The sequence below is a fragment of the Patella vulgata genome, chromosome 1 (assembly GCF_932274485.2).
Source record: "Patella vulgata chromosome 1, xgPatVulg1.2, whole genome shotgun sequence".
Taxonomy (NCBI): domain Eukaryota; kingdom Metazoa; phylum Mollusca; class Gastropoda; family Patellidae; genus Patella; species Patella vulgata.
Window position 1 is genome coordinate 70,944,201 of NC_065879.2, and position 14,203 is coordinate 70,958,403.

At 33.1% G+C, this 14,203-nt stretch overlaps 1 protein-coding gene across 1 annotated transcript; it reads left to right on the forward strand.

Moving 5' to 3' along the window:
- Positions 1–9,636: 9,636 nt before the first annotated feature.
- On the forward strand, positions 9,637–13,237 carry LOC126822101 (ankyrin repeat and BTB/POZ domain-containing protein 1). Its single transcript, XM_050550857.2, has one exon. The coding sequence runs from the start codon at positions 9,747–9,749 to the stop codon at positions 11,172–11,174; it is 1,428 nt and encodes a 475-aa protein (XP_050406814.1). The 5' UTR covers positions 9,637–9,746; the 3' UTR covers positions 11,175–13,237.
- The last annotated feature ends 966 nt before the right edge of the window (positions 13,238–14,203 follow it).

The following is a 14,203-nucleotide window of genomic DNA, read 5'->3' on the forward strand; positions in this document are numbered from 1 at the left end:
GCTGCATTTATGTTGCCTATAAAACAATAAAATGTTAATTTTTCTCCTTTTCAGGCCTCTTTTTTATGTTGTCAAGTCTGTCATGACTACTTTTTTGACTTTATTTTTTCAGGAAATTAATGTAAAGTTCCAGACATCTTGCTTCAGCACAAGGATTGCAATACAAATTTGTAACATGCCTCTGAGGTTTGAGATGTTGGAAACATTGAAATATTCCCAAATTTGTGAAAATTGTGTATTCTGTGACCCTTCTGTTAGAGAGGGGTGATCATAGACCAAATATGGCATTTTTTTCATTCATCAAGGCCTATTTTTAACCATAATTCATATTTATTGCACCTATTTTAGTTTATATGTGCATATGTTAGCCAGGGATGGTAAAACACAGCTGTTAGACAGATTCCTTTGGTAATGTAAGTTCTGCAACCATAGATTAGATTAATTCAATCAGTGGCATGTTCAGGGGGTATGCATACATGTTTCAGTATAGATCTCTAATATCACAATCATTGCAACTGGTTTGCATTTTTTCTGTTTGCATATTGTCCACAGATTCTAAAAATATATTTCTTGTCCGTCCGGATATTTAAAAAAGTGGAAAATTATTGGTATTTTGAGAGATGCTACATGTAAATTTTGTACATTTTTCATCACATGGCAGTAAAAAATTATATTTTTGAAAAAAATTCCAAATTATGAGTGTTTTCTATGTAGTTTCTTTGTAACTTGTCTAATTTTTTCACAGAACTCAGATACTGCCTTTAATAAGAAAGATTTTTAAATTTTAGCACAAAAGGCCTATGGACCTGAGATGCACCAGTGTACATAAAGCAGCATGTGTACTTAAAGGGCCATCATTTTTACAGTTATTCTTTGATTTTGATTTTCTTTCACCGGCATGTTGCCAGAACACATGGGAAGGAAATAAAAAAGGCCTTTTGGTGATACCTGAAGTTTCACCCCTATATAGTGTGTGATAAGGCTGTCACTGATATGCCTTAGTTTTGAAAATATGAAGATTAAATTCTCAGAAAATATGTATAAAATAGTTTGGCTACAGAAAAACTAAAAAAAGTTAATTAAAAAAAAAAAATCAAAGTTTTGAAGAAAGATTGTGATTTTACTGCAAATTTCTCAATTTTCAATTTTTATTGAATTTTTAACAGTAAGTAAAATATTCTAATGCCCAATGTTGGCTTATTCAGTCTCAGAAAGCACAGATAAAGTGAACAGTATTGAAATTTCACCAAATTTTGTCTAAAAATCAGAAAGCATTCTACCCAACGAAAATTTCGGAAAAAGTTAGAGCCGGTCTAAGATACGAGAATTAACATTGGAGTCAATGGGGAAATCTTTAGTGATCTGTGTCCTGTCTAATACAAAATAAGAACATAGAACTAAAGGGAAGTAATTCCATTTATCTTAATGGACTCAGACAACTAATATATATTATATAACATCTCAATATGACATTCCCCTTGTTAAAAAAAGGTTCCCCCGGATTGGAGACAAAGGAAAGGATAATGAAATTGACAAAATAATAAAATAAATCTAGCAAAGTACCAATACAAACTCTCACACATTCATACGAATACACAATAAGTAAGAAAATACACATATTTGGATAATCAAAAGTATTGAAAAAAACGAAGTAAGTAATAAGCTATTATGTGAAAGTTCTGTTTAAATCTGATGCAATACAAATATAGCATTTTAACTATATAAATGAGAAGTATGCAAGTTCAAATAGTAGACAATATAATATAATATGACCTTTCGAACAAATCAGAATTACTTTTAAACATAAAAAGCAAAGAAATATTACTATCATATATTTCAAAATAATAAATGCAAATATGCAAAGTATTTCAAGCTATTATATTCCATGTTATACATGTTTCAAAGCAAATAAGAGATATAATCTTAAGAAATCACAAAGTGTTCCAAGCTATTATATTTCATGTTATACATGTTTTTTAAGCAAATAAGATTGATAATCTTAAAAATACAAAGTAAAGCATACAAAATGCATAATTATTCCAGGACTTCCAACAACATCAATAATTCTACTCTCAATAAGAGATTGGGCAATTTTACACAAACTGGCATCATGACTTATATCAAACCATTCTGATATTTTAGGTTTATTGACATCATATCTAACTAACAATTGTAAATTTCCACTTTTGAATCTACCTTTAACAATATACAAATCTTTAGTTAAGCTTACATCTTGCATATAATGTAACTGATTACCTAACTGATTATTTGTCAAAATATTTAAACAAGCAAGATTATGATTACTTTCAATATTCTTATAAGAAGTTGTCACAGGTATAGGAGTAGTTTAATTTATAGACATAACATTGGAATCATCAAATTTAGGCAAACTAACACCATTAGCATCAGTAAATTCATAATTAGGGTGACTATTAGATATTACAGAGTTACTTTTACCTAAATAAGTTTTCAAACTTTGAATATTTGATAATTTCTGAGTAGGATGACTAGTTCGGATAAAACAGGGTTTCAATCGATTGATTGAATAAACATCTGGAAGGATTTTACCTTGAATGCTAGCTAATGTTCGATCTAAAACTTCATGAATAACCAATGGTCCACACCAATTGGCTACAAATTTCTTACTATTTGATTGTAAACTAGATGACAAAGGTTTTAATACATACACAAACTGACCAACACCATATATAGGATTTTTACTTAAACATTGAGATATACTCTGATTCTGACTTAACTGTTGTTGCTTTTGTAAGTCTAATATAATAGATGAAATATTAGAAAACTTTTTCTGTAAATGATCAAAATAATGAGCATATGATTTGGAAATTGAAGTATCAAAAGTCCAAACAAGACTTGTAATATTACGTGGAGATTTACGTGGGCTAAAATTACCTTATTGTGGCGAAGCAAAACTATTGTATGCATAGGTACTGGTAGACACAAAGCGTACCCAATCAGTTCCAAATTGATTGAGGTTATATTTTAACAAGTCTGCTATGGATTTAATATGACGTTCAACTAATAAGCTTCCGTGGTTTGCAACACTAATTAGTTTATGACTAATTTGAAGAGCTGAACATAATATTTTAACTAAACTACTGGTTAAAGATGATTGAGCATCTGTTATAAGTACACTAGGCGGTCCAAATATACATATAATTTTCTGTATGATAGCTTCACAAATTGTTTCAGAATCCAATGTCTTTAGTGGTATACAAATCATGAAACGAGTTATTTCGTCACATGCCACTAATAAATGTTTAAAACCGGAAATAGAAGTAGGCATAGTTTTGAAATCAAGGCAAATTCTATCAAAAGTATGATAGTCTTTAGGAATTCGTGGATGGAATAAGCGTAAAGAATCCGTCTTTGGCTTTATTTGTTGACATTTATGACATGATAATATATAGGTAGCAATTGTTTGGTACATGTTAGGTATGTAAAATAGTTTTCTCATTGTCAAGTATGTCTTTGTAATTCCTTGATGGCTGGACAAAACACCATCATGATATAAGCTAATTAAATTGTGTGCAAGACTTTCTGGAATGGCTAATTGTAATGTAAAGTCTTTATCTTTATTATTATTATTTAGGAGTAATCTAAACAATAAATTGTCACATAAGATGTAATCATCACTTCTGTTTTTAACTGTTTTAGCAGCATGTTTGGATGAAGGTAATATATTATGTACAAGATAGTCACATATAGGTTTAAAATACACTGAAGTCTCTTGTTCAAGTCTTAATTTGTTCTTGTCTATAGACAAATTGTAATCTCTAAGAATTTTTCTCTTTACAACATGAACTAATTTGTCTAAATCCTTTTGTTTAGGAAAGTGTCCATGTATTAAACTATCTGTATTATGCACTAAAGTTTTGGGTGGTATACATAAGTCCAACGGAATTTCCACCGTATTGTCTCTACAAGTGTCATTATTTGTGACTGTATCAACTAATGTAGGTTTAGGTGGAATGTGAATGTGTTTAGTGGGTAACATAGGTGTAGGATTACTTATAGTAGGTGTAGGCGTACTTATAGTAGGGGTAGGTGTAATAGAAGTGGGGTTCGCTTTACGAGTACGTATCGGTGGATGTGAAGTAAACGTAGGTACCCTAGCTTGAGTAGTGGTAGTGGAACAAGTAGGTTTAGTAGGAATCGGTTGATTAGTTGACTGTTTAGTTGTAGGATATAGCGTTTTGATGGGAATATTCTTAGCTTTGGCATAACTACGAGTAACAGGGCGTTCATTAGATTGAAGAACAAATGAACTCGGCACAATTGTATCAATTTCAGAATCGTCTGAAAGTGGGTTACGTGAGAGATAGTCCGCCATAATAATATCTTGACCTTTGATATATGTTACGCGAAACGAATAATATGATAACTTCATTAATAATCTTTGAAGTCTTGAGGTGCATGGTTGCTTCTTTGACTTAAATAGTTGAACTATTGCGCTGTGATCTGTAAAAACATCAAAATGTACTCCTCTTAATAAATATTGGAAACGAGAAACATTTATGTAAACTCCAAATAACTCTAATTCAGTTACAGAATAGTTAAGACATGCCTTAGGAAGGCGTTTTGAGTAATAACCAAGAATACGATCTTGACCTTGTATACACTGTGTAATATACGAGCCTGTAGCTATTCTACTAGTATCACTGTACAACTTTATAGAACCTGTTCCTGAAGGAGTATACAATACAGGTGGTTCAAGCAACATTTCCTTGCCTCTGTAAAAAAGCGGATTGTTGAGATTCTGTCCACTGAAATTTAGATTGTTTTCTGGCTATCATATGTAAGGGTTTTAGAATACATTGAATATTAGGTAAGAAATTAGCTATATAAGTGACAGCACCGATGAAATGCTTTACATCTTTACTAGTTTTAGGAATGGACAAATTTCTGATATATTTACACCGGTCAGAGAAAGGATGGATAGTCAATAGAAAGATTATGTCCCATGTACGTTACAGAGCGGCGAAAAAACAGACATTTTCTTGGACAAATTCGAAGACCATATTCCTCTAAAGCAGTAAATAACGAAGTTAAATGACGTAGATGAGATTCGATATCTGAACTAAAACAAATAATGTCATCGTGATGAGCAATTGAGAAATCGTAACTATTGGGAACTGTAGAAAGAACATCATCAACTGTAGACTGAAATACTGCCGGTGATATACTTAAACCTTGCGTTAATCTCTTGAAATAGTAATGCTTACCGCCTGCATATGATGATATACCAGTAAATTGCTGAGCATGGGGAGATAATGGAAGGCTAAAGAAAGCTGACTTTAAATCAATACATGAGAGTACTTGAGGTGAGGCGTTACCAATACGCTTTAATGATTCACTAAGGAGTGGAAAAGGATGATTGTACCGTTTAATTCTAGAATTCAAATGACGGAAGTCCACGACTACCCTTTTCTCGGTAGTACCCTTTTTCGGCAAGATTAAAATCGGTGACGTGTACGGCTGGTGACCTATAGCAAGAATACCAAGATTGACTAATTTCTGCAATTCACTATCAATTATCTTTTTCTCAGGTTCTGTTTTTGGATATGGACGTATATAAAATGGATCTACATTGTTAACTTCAATGTCAACCTGAATATGAGGACGATAACCAACTTCTCCATTTAAACTAAATGTAGATCTATGTTTGAACAATGTGTTATAAAACTGTTGTTGTTGTGTATCACTTAATATACTGTGATAAATCTATACATGAAGTAAATGTATGTTTATCTGTTTCTGAACATGTAAAATTATTTGTTATTGAATCGACTGTTATATTAATACTATCACATGACTGTACATCATGTAAATAAGTGTAAAATAAACTTTGATGTTTTGTAATATGAATGGGTTTATGACTAGTATTACATATTGGAATAATTGACTTATTGCGATTTAATGATGTAATAAATGTTGAAGGACAGGATTTATTTAAGTATGAACCTGTGTACATTAAAATCTGTTGACCACGAAATACTGATGGTATTTTCCCTTGTACTGTAATGTACTTAAGTTCTCCTGGTTTTACACACAGATTAGACGTAGGGTGAAATAAAACTTTAGTTTGATAAGTGGATTTACAATGTAAGGTGTTTGTATTAAAATTTAGTGTACTATCTAAATTGGACAATACATCTTGGCCTATTATTATATCAACACCAAGTAAATTCTGAGCTATATATGCATTAAAGGAAAACTGATGACCTTGAATAACAATTTCAACTTGTGTAGATTGATAACATTGAATAAGTTGACCATTTCCTAATTTTAAACTAACTGGTTGAGACAACTGCACAAACGATGTACTATTTTTACCAAGTTCCTTCAACTATTTTTTTTTAAAAGTTTAGCTGAAATTCACTTTGTTGAATCAAAATTAAATATCTGGATTCTCTGGAGCATGTGGCTTCTGGAGCATGTGGCTTCTATTTTCGAAATTTAAATTGTCTCTTTCTGGTCTCAAAATTTGATGATTTGTTAAATTATATTGTACTAAAAATTACTGCACAGCAGAGTAAGAAAACCTGGCATCTTCCACCATATTATATTGGGATCGGTAAGTGCAGTGCATTGGAGGATGGTGTTGGATTAGATAATACAAATAACAAGACCAGTTCTTAGTTCACCATCTTGTAATACAAGTAGTCCTTTATTATCCAGGCACATAATACAAAATAAAAACATAGAACTAAAGGGAAGTAATTCCATTTATCTTAATGGACTCAGACAACTAATATATATTATATAACATCTCAATATGACAATAATTTTTATCCGATTTAAAAAAAAAAACGTATTATTATATCACCGTTACACCCTAAGGGCGGCTGAGTTCGAATTTCGTGAAAATCGGCCCAAAATTGACAGACAAAATGGCCGCCGTTCGTTCTCAAACTGAAAAATATGGTATATCAAGGTTGTGGACCCTATAGAGGTCACAATTTTGATCCAATTTTGATGAAACTTGAAATACATATTAATAACCCAAAGATCTTGGTTCCTTTCCATATTCGCACATATTGGATCATAACTTTCTGAATTATGGCCCTTGATTGTGCGAAAAGTCGCGTTTTTACGATGTGATCCCTCTATATGTCACAATTTTTATCCGATTTAAAATAAAACGTTTGAATATATCACTGTTACACCCTTATGATGGATGAGTGCGAATTTCGTTCAAATCGGACCAAAACTGTCGGACAAAATGGCTGCCCCTTGTACGCAAATATTGTAAATATATGGTATATCAAGGTTTTGGACCCTCTAGAGAGAGGACACAATTTTGATCTGATTTTGATGTAACTTGAAATACATGTTTATAACCCAAAGATCTTGGTTCCTTTCAATATTCATGCATATCGGATTGTAACTTCCTGAATTATGGCCCTTGATTGTACGAAAAATCACTTCTTTTTTTGAGCTTGTTCTCTGTCCATCTCTTGCAAAATGTGCGCGTATCTTGCATGGCAACCGCTTGTTATATTGTTTAAGCGGTATGTTTTTTACACCATGATACCTTTAAATTGCTTAAACCACGTCATTGGTTCTATCCCAGGAATGTAGTCTACATGGCACAGAGTTCTAGGTCACCAAACCCCGTGGGTTTTCTCTGGGTATTTTGGTTTCCGCCCACTTCTAAAGGGCCTTACGCGTTTAATCGAAAATAGAAATAATAATTTTCGTAATTAAATTCCAGCCGAGATCCCAGCTAGGTGTCAAAATGACTAAATATATAAACACATTTCTTTTGTTACCTAAATACTGTATTCATGTCTATAAATAACACATCCGGGGATATCGCTGATATTTTACACACCCATATATGGATGCATTCATATTGTTACTGCATCTCGGGGTAAAGTTTAATAACATATATTTAAAATATATAGTCAGTATCGGACCAGGACGCATGATGGTGGGGGTCACTTATATAAACTAAATGGGGGCACCTGTCCCGCCTTCGTACCAAAACAGGATAGGTATATATTGAAATTATATAAAACATATTTTTAATTATTTGAATTTCTAATGTAGGTTAAATAGAAAAGTGATATTAGGAATACCATGTCAAATAACAAATTGACCTTCAGTAAACTCAGATGTTTACGTGTCTTTACTGTACCGTACTCTCAACAGTCTCTCAACCATGCCAAATTATTGTGCAGTCATCCCTGCGTCATAGTGCAAAACAGGTTGTGTTAATTCGTTTCAGAGAGATATTTGGTTTAACGTCCACTTGACACATTTTAATTCATTTCGGGACTACTGTGGTCAAATTTTATTTCAATAAATCGCTAGTGCGTAGGAGTCTTTAGAAGTGGGAGGAAACCGGAGGATACTGAGAAAACCCACAAGGTTGGACAAGCGACCCTACTCTTTACCAGTATTATAGTACAGCACCACTTTACTCAATAACAGACCTTATGATCTTACACAAACGCAAATAATCGAATTGAAATATATGTAAATAAAATAAATAAATTTAGGCCTAGTTCGATATATATCTTAATTAAATTTAAATTGTTCTCAAGTAGGCCTATTTCTATATTATATAATGTATGCATTTGTTAATATTATTCTAAGGGTTCTCTAAACCTTGGGGTCTTGGCGCAGGTGCGTCAAGTGTGCCATGGGCTGAAAGTGATTATATATAGTCGACAATGACCGGTTATGGGTTAATCTGCCACTTAATAACACATGGTTGGTCGCTGGTTTCGATCCCTGCATTGGCCGAGAAAGTTCATCCAGATTTTCCGGCGTGGTTGTCCCTTGTCAGTGATGCAGGACGGAGGGGCTGACAAGGAAAGCTGTCTAGTCGTTCGGATGGGACGAAAAACCGAGGTCCCGTGTACACATTGGCGTGCACGTAAAAGATCCCTTGGCAGTTGGAATTCGATATAAGAGTAGGCCGTAGTGCCGCTGTCCGGGCAAAATTTCCCTCATAGCACACTGTATGGCGTATGCCCGTCTTCATTAGCCCAGGTTAGTCCATTTCATTTCATTTCACCGTCGATCAATAAACTTTACTGTAACCAGGAGATCAGAAGTTCGATCCCTGTGTTGGCCCACAAAGTTCTAATGAATTTTCCAGTGTGATTTCCCCTTGCCAGTGGTGCAGGACGGAGAACCTGGAAAGCAGTAGTCCTTCGGTTAGGGTATGAAATTGAAAACCGATATGTCAGCATGCACGCAAGGTAACATTTGTCAGCTGGAATTCGAATTAAGAGTACGTAGTTCGCCGCTCTCTTCACAAAGTTCCCCGCATAATACAATGTATGGAGTATGGAGTATGTACATCTTCATTAAGAAAGATAAAACAACTTTCATTTCTCACTGCGTCCAAAAACTAGTCCACGAAATACATGAAAGAGTTCCGATTGCAATGTCGCTAAGTGCAACGATCGCTTATATTTTTGAGGAAAGCGCTAATGAGAATTAATGAGAATTGCGTGTTATAATGTAAAAAGAAGAATAAACATAATACGTTTAAGTGAAAAATTAACCATAGCATGGTAAGAGATGAAAATCAAATACTTTCATAAACGTTAACGATTAACGAGTTAATGGTAAGTTTGTATTTGTTAATGATATAAGGGACTTATTCAAAGTAAACAACAAATCACGTGACAATAATATTGCCTCTTCATGTAGAAATATTTCGAGGTCATCGAAATAATCAGAGCGATTTAACTTGGTAAATCAAAATGGATATTGCTAAGCTTTTTCACTTTTGCAAGACAGGGGATTTACAAAATCTGATTTATCTTGTGGAGGAGAAAGAAGTAGATGTAAACGAAAGAGATAAGTGGGATAGTACACCATTGTACTACGCCTGTTTGTGTGGTCATAAAAAGATGGTTAAATACCTTCTGTATAATGGTGCCAAATGTGAAGCCAGTACATTTGACGGAGAGCGTTGTCTGTATGGAGCTTTGACAGATGAGATACGCTCCGAATTGAAGAAACATAATATGATATCTTCACGTTTGATTCGACGGGATATGTATGATGAATTTATGAGAAAGATTCAAGAAGGAAATTGTTATGAAGATGTTATTTTTGATGTCCATGGTGTGCAATTTCCAGCGCATAAATGCATTTTGTCTGCCAGGAGTGAATATTTTGCCATTCAGTTTAAAACAAGGTGGAAGGACCGGAGAGTGATTAGTCTACGGAACGAAATAATTCAATCCAGTGCTTTTGGAAAAATTCTAAGATATCTCTATTTAGGTTGCTTAGAGACACAGTTCGACAATCTAGATGACTGTCTAAATATTGCAAAACAGTGTCGATTAATTGGTCTAATAGAAAAAATCGAAGATTTCTGCCGTAGAAAATTTTCATTGGAGTATATGAAAGTTGGTGTTCGAGTTAATATGCTGATCATCGAACCGCAAGATAAATCTCAGGAATTAAAGATGGATTTAGGGCAGCTTGTAAATGAGGCGGTGCCAACAGCCCTGAAGAAATGGGTTCCAGGAGAACTACCATTTGAGCCCGAAACTTCCTTACTTTACCATGATGTCTGCTTCCAAGTTGAAGATCACATCTTTAATTGTCATAAAGTGTTTTTTTGCGGTCGAAGCGATTATTTCAAAGCATTGGTCGAAGATCATTTTGGAGAGTGTTGTCACAATGGTGAGATACCTGTCATTAAGATTAAAGATGTATCTGTACAGGTGTTTTTACGTGTACTGCACTATGTTTATCAAGATAATTGTGAATTATCCAAATGTATTGTATTTGAGGTTTTGTGTGCTGCTGACCTGTATCTTTTACCAGGATTAAAACGACTCTGTGCCAAGAATATGGTTCAGTACCTAGAGGTGCAGAACACTTTACCTATTTTACAAACAGCTAGATTATTTAATCTACCCAGACTCGAGTCTCAATGTGCTGAATTTATCGCCAATAATCTATCTTGGTTTTTATCCCAGACCGATTTTGTTGAGTTTGTGAAAGAGGATGCGCGTAGTATAAAGGAGCGAGAGGAGACAGATAGTATTGATATAATTGACGAAATACGTTATTATATCAGTAACTTCGTCCAAAATTATAGCGACATGGAAGAGGCTCAGGAAAGATTGCGAAAGATTGATAACTTTTTGTTTGAGTTAGAACTTGATGGTTAAATGAATCAAATTTTAAAAAATTTATATTGCATGATCTGATCTGATGGTTATGTCAATTAAATTGGTTTGTTTGCATACTGGTATATTTTAAACAATTATATTGTATTTCAGGCCTGGAAAGAACAGTTTTAGTTGTACTGGTACCGGACAATATTAACTCTATGTCTGTCATGTATTAAAGATGCATTATGTACATGTATTAGGTTCATAAGCCTAGTGCAGGTCTTTATTTTGGCTTGAAATGTTATATAATTTAGATATTTATTAACATAACAAGCCCATAATCTACTATTTTGACTATCGGATGACACAGATTTCAACGGATTAGAATGCCCTTGAGATTTAAACTTTTAACAACAAAATGGATAATCGTGGCTTACGATAATAAACAATCTACACTACATCTTCCAACACTCATAACATTGCTCAGAATAAAGTAATTTGAATGAACTTTTCAATATTCATTTTTCATTATCTATACATGTATTTGAACTATTATAGCAAGAATGGCAAGTTCTTTATCTGAATTAAACATAATGCATCTTTAAGAATGTTAGTAAATAGAAAGATTTTTTGTCCTACATAATGACCAGCATCAGAGAGATTATGTTGGCAAACCCTGAATTTGTGTTTGTCAATATCAGTGACAGATGTTTCATTCCAGGCTTGTGTAAGATAATAATATTGTTGATAATTATGTGTTTTTTTAGTTTTATGCTTTTGTTATAACCTAAAATATATATAGTGCTTTTATATTACATGTATTTCATATCAGGATTGTTTTTCCACTCTTATATTAAGAGTAGTGCTTTTTGAATGCTTGATGCAGTTGAAATACAGGCACTTAAAGGGATTAAAATAAAACTTCCTGCTACTGCATGACAATATATTACAGTATATACCAGTAGTAGGAAGTTTTATTTTAATCCCTTCAAGTGCCTGTGAGTTGAAATGGTCAGTTTCGGCTCATTTTTGGTGCATTTTCAGATCTCTTTAAACCCCAAATATTTTAAATCAATACCTCTTCCATTTTTTGAAATGACTTTTAGTATACTGATATGCAATTGGATAGGAAGAAAATACATGTACATGTATAGAAAACATATTTGATTAAGAAAATTTGGTAGTTTTAGAGAACGAGGAAAATTGCCATTTTTAATGCACAGTGTTCATGTAAACCATAAGACATATATTTTATTGTTTAAGTGTAAGATTATATCATCTTAAAGGGTAGATCCCCCAGTACCTTTTGTATCCCCCCTGTACCCTTTGTAATCCACATGTATTAAACATACATTATGCAAAGCTAAATCTGCCTATTGTGGGTCTTTCTTTAAACCTGAAATGTTGTATAAACTATTAATTAGACATTAATTAACTTATCCAAACCATAATCCATTCTCGATGTCATCTTATGTATCAGATTTTCACTGGATTTGAATCTGATCTGCTGCTTAATGCTCATTGATGATTAAATCCAAAAATGGATAATCAAGACTATGTTTTTTATCATACCGACTTTAGTAATGATGATCGAGGCTAGGCTTAAAATTCAAAAGGTAATATCTCGGTTCAGAGTGGAGCAATTTGACTGAAATTTTCAACATATTCTATTTACGTTATCTCCCATAATGTATCTTTAATAGACCTTTTCCGGTGAATATTTTAGTAATCTAGGAGGAGACCTGTTTGAGGGGCATTGTTGAAAAATGGTACCCTACATGCACATGTACACTTACAAATTCTTTGATCTCTGCTTGTCATATACATGTACATGTACAGTACTGGTACGTTCATTTTCACTTAATGATAGGCATTGAATCTTTCAAAAGATTCCTTAATTGGCAGTTGTATTTGTTTTGTTTATGCCATTTTTGTAATGATTTTCTATTTGTTAAGTTTTCATCTTTTATTCAGATTTGTATAATATGTTTGAATTAAACTTTTATTTATATTAATTTAATCATGGTAACAACTCTAATTAAAATGTAGGCATTTCTTACATTGTATATTTGATATATTATCATATGTATTAACAGTTGTTAATAAATATTATAAATATCTGTTTTGCAGTTAACTAAATCTTGGGATTGGATTTAAAACGGCACTACTGGGTAACAACATATTGTTTCATTTGATGAGATTTGATTTTGATATTTATAAGAGTGGGCCAATGTGTGAAGTGTAAGAGAAACCTCACCCCTTTGTTTATATCTCATTATTGCAAGGATCACCGAAAATTAGGAGGATTAAACAATGATCCTGATCGCTTTGTGCAACGAAGTTCTTTTTGTAGTAATTGGGTTAACCCCCTTTACTTGTCTCGTTCAAGTCAGTAAGGATTCTGAAAACGCTGATCCACAAGTTTGGACGATGGCATCGACTCAAAAATGACATTATTTTCTGTACGCTGCTTTTTGTAGATGTGTGCACATTATGACCTTTCAATTCTCATTTAAAAAGTCACAGTTAAAGGAGCCGCCCTAGATATCAGTAAAGAAACGACCACTGTCATCATACGATCTGTATTATATTTCTGTGAGTTATTTCATTTAGTAAAACGAAGTTTATTGTTTCAGCAATTTCTGTTAATTATGCCTATATAATTTCCACAATTTGCATTTATTACTCTTAGCGTTATTACCCTTGTTTCACTGTGTAGAACCTTATACATGTAACTTTTAACGACAGATGTTATCCGATCTGTATTAAATTTATATGCGTCATTTCATTTAGTAAAACGGAGATTCCAATTGAATTTCAACAATTTCCGTTTATTACTTCAAGAGTTATGACCCTTGTTACATTTTGTAGAGTATGATGAATGCTCTAACGACAAAAGTTATCACCCGATTATATAGTGAAGCAGTGATGACTATAGAATTTCAGCAATGGGCAACTGTATAATATAATATATTTTGCTTTCTTGACTTTTGGGAGTGTTGTGGACGTATGGTTCATTTCCTGGCAACCTATATTTTACGATTGCAAGCAAGGCAACATATCTTTTCATCTTGGGGCTGTTTTTA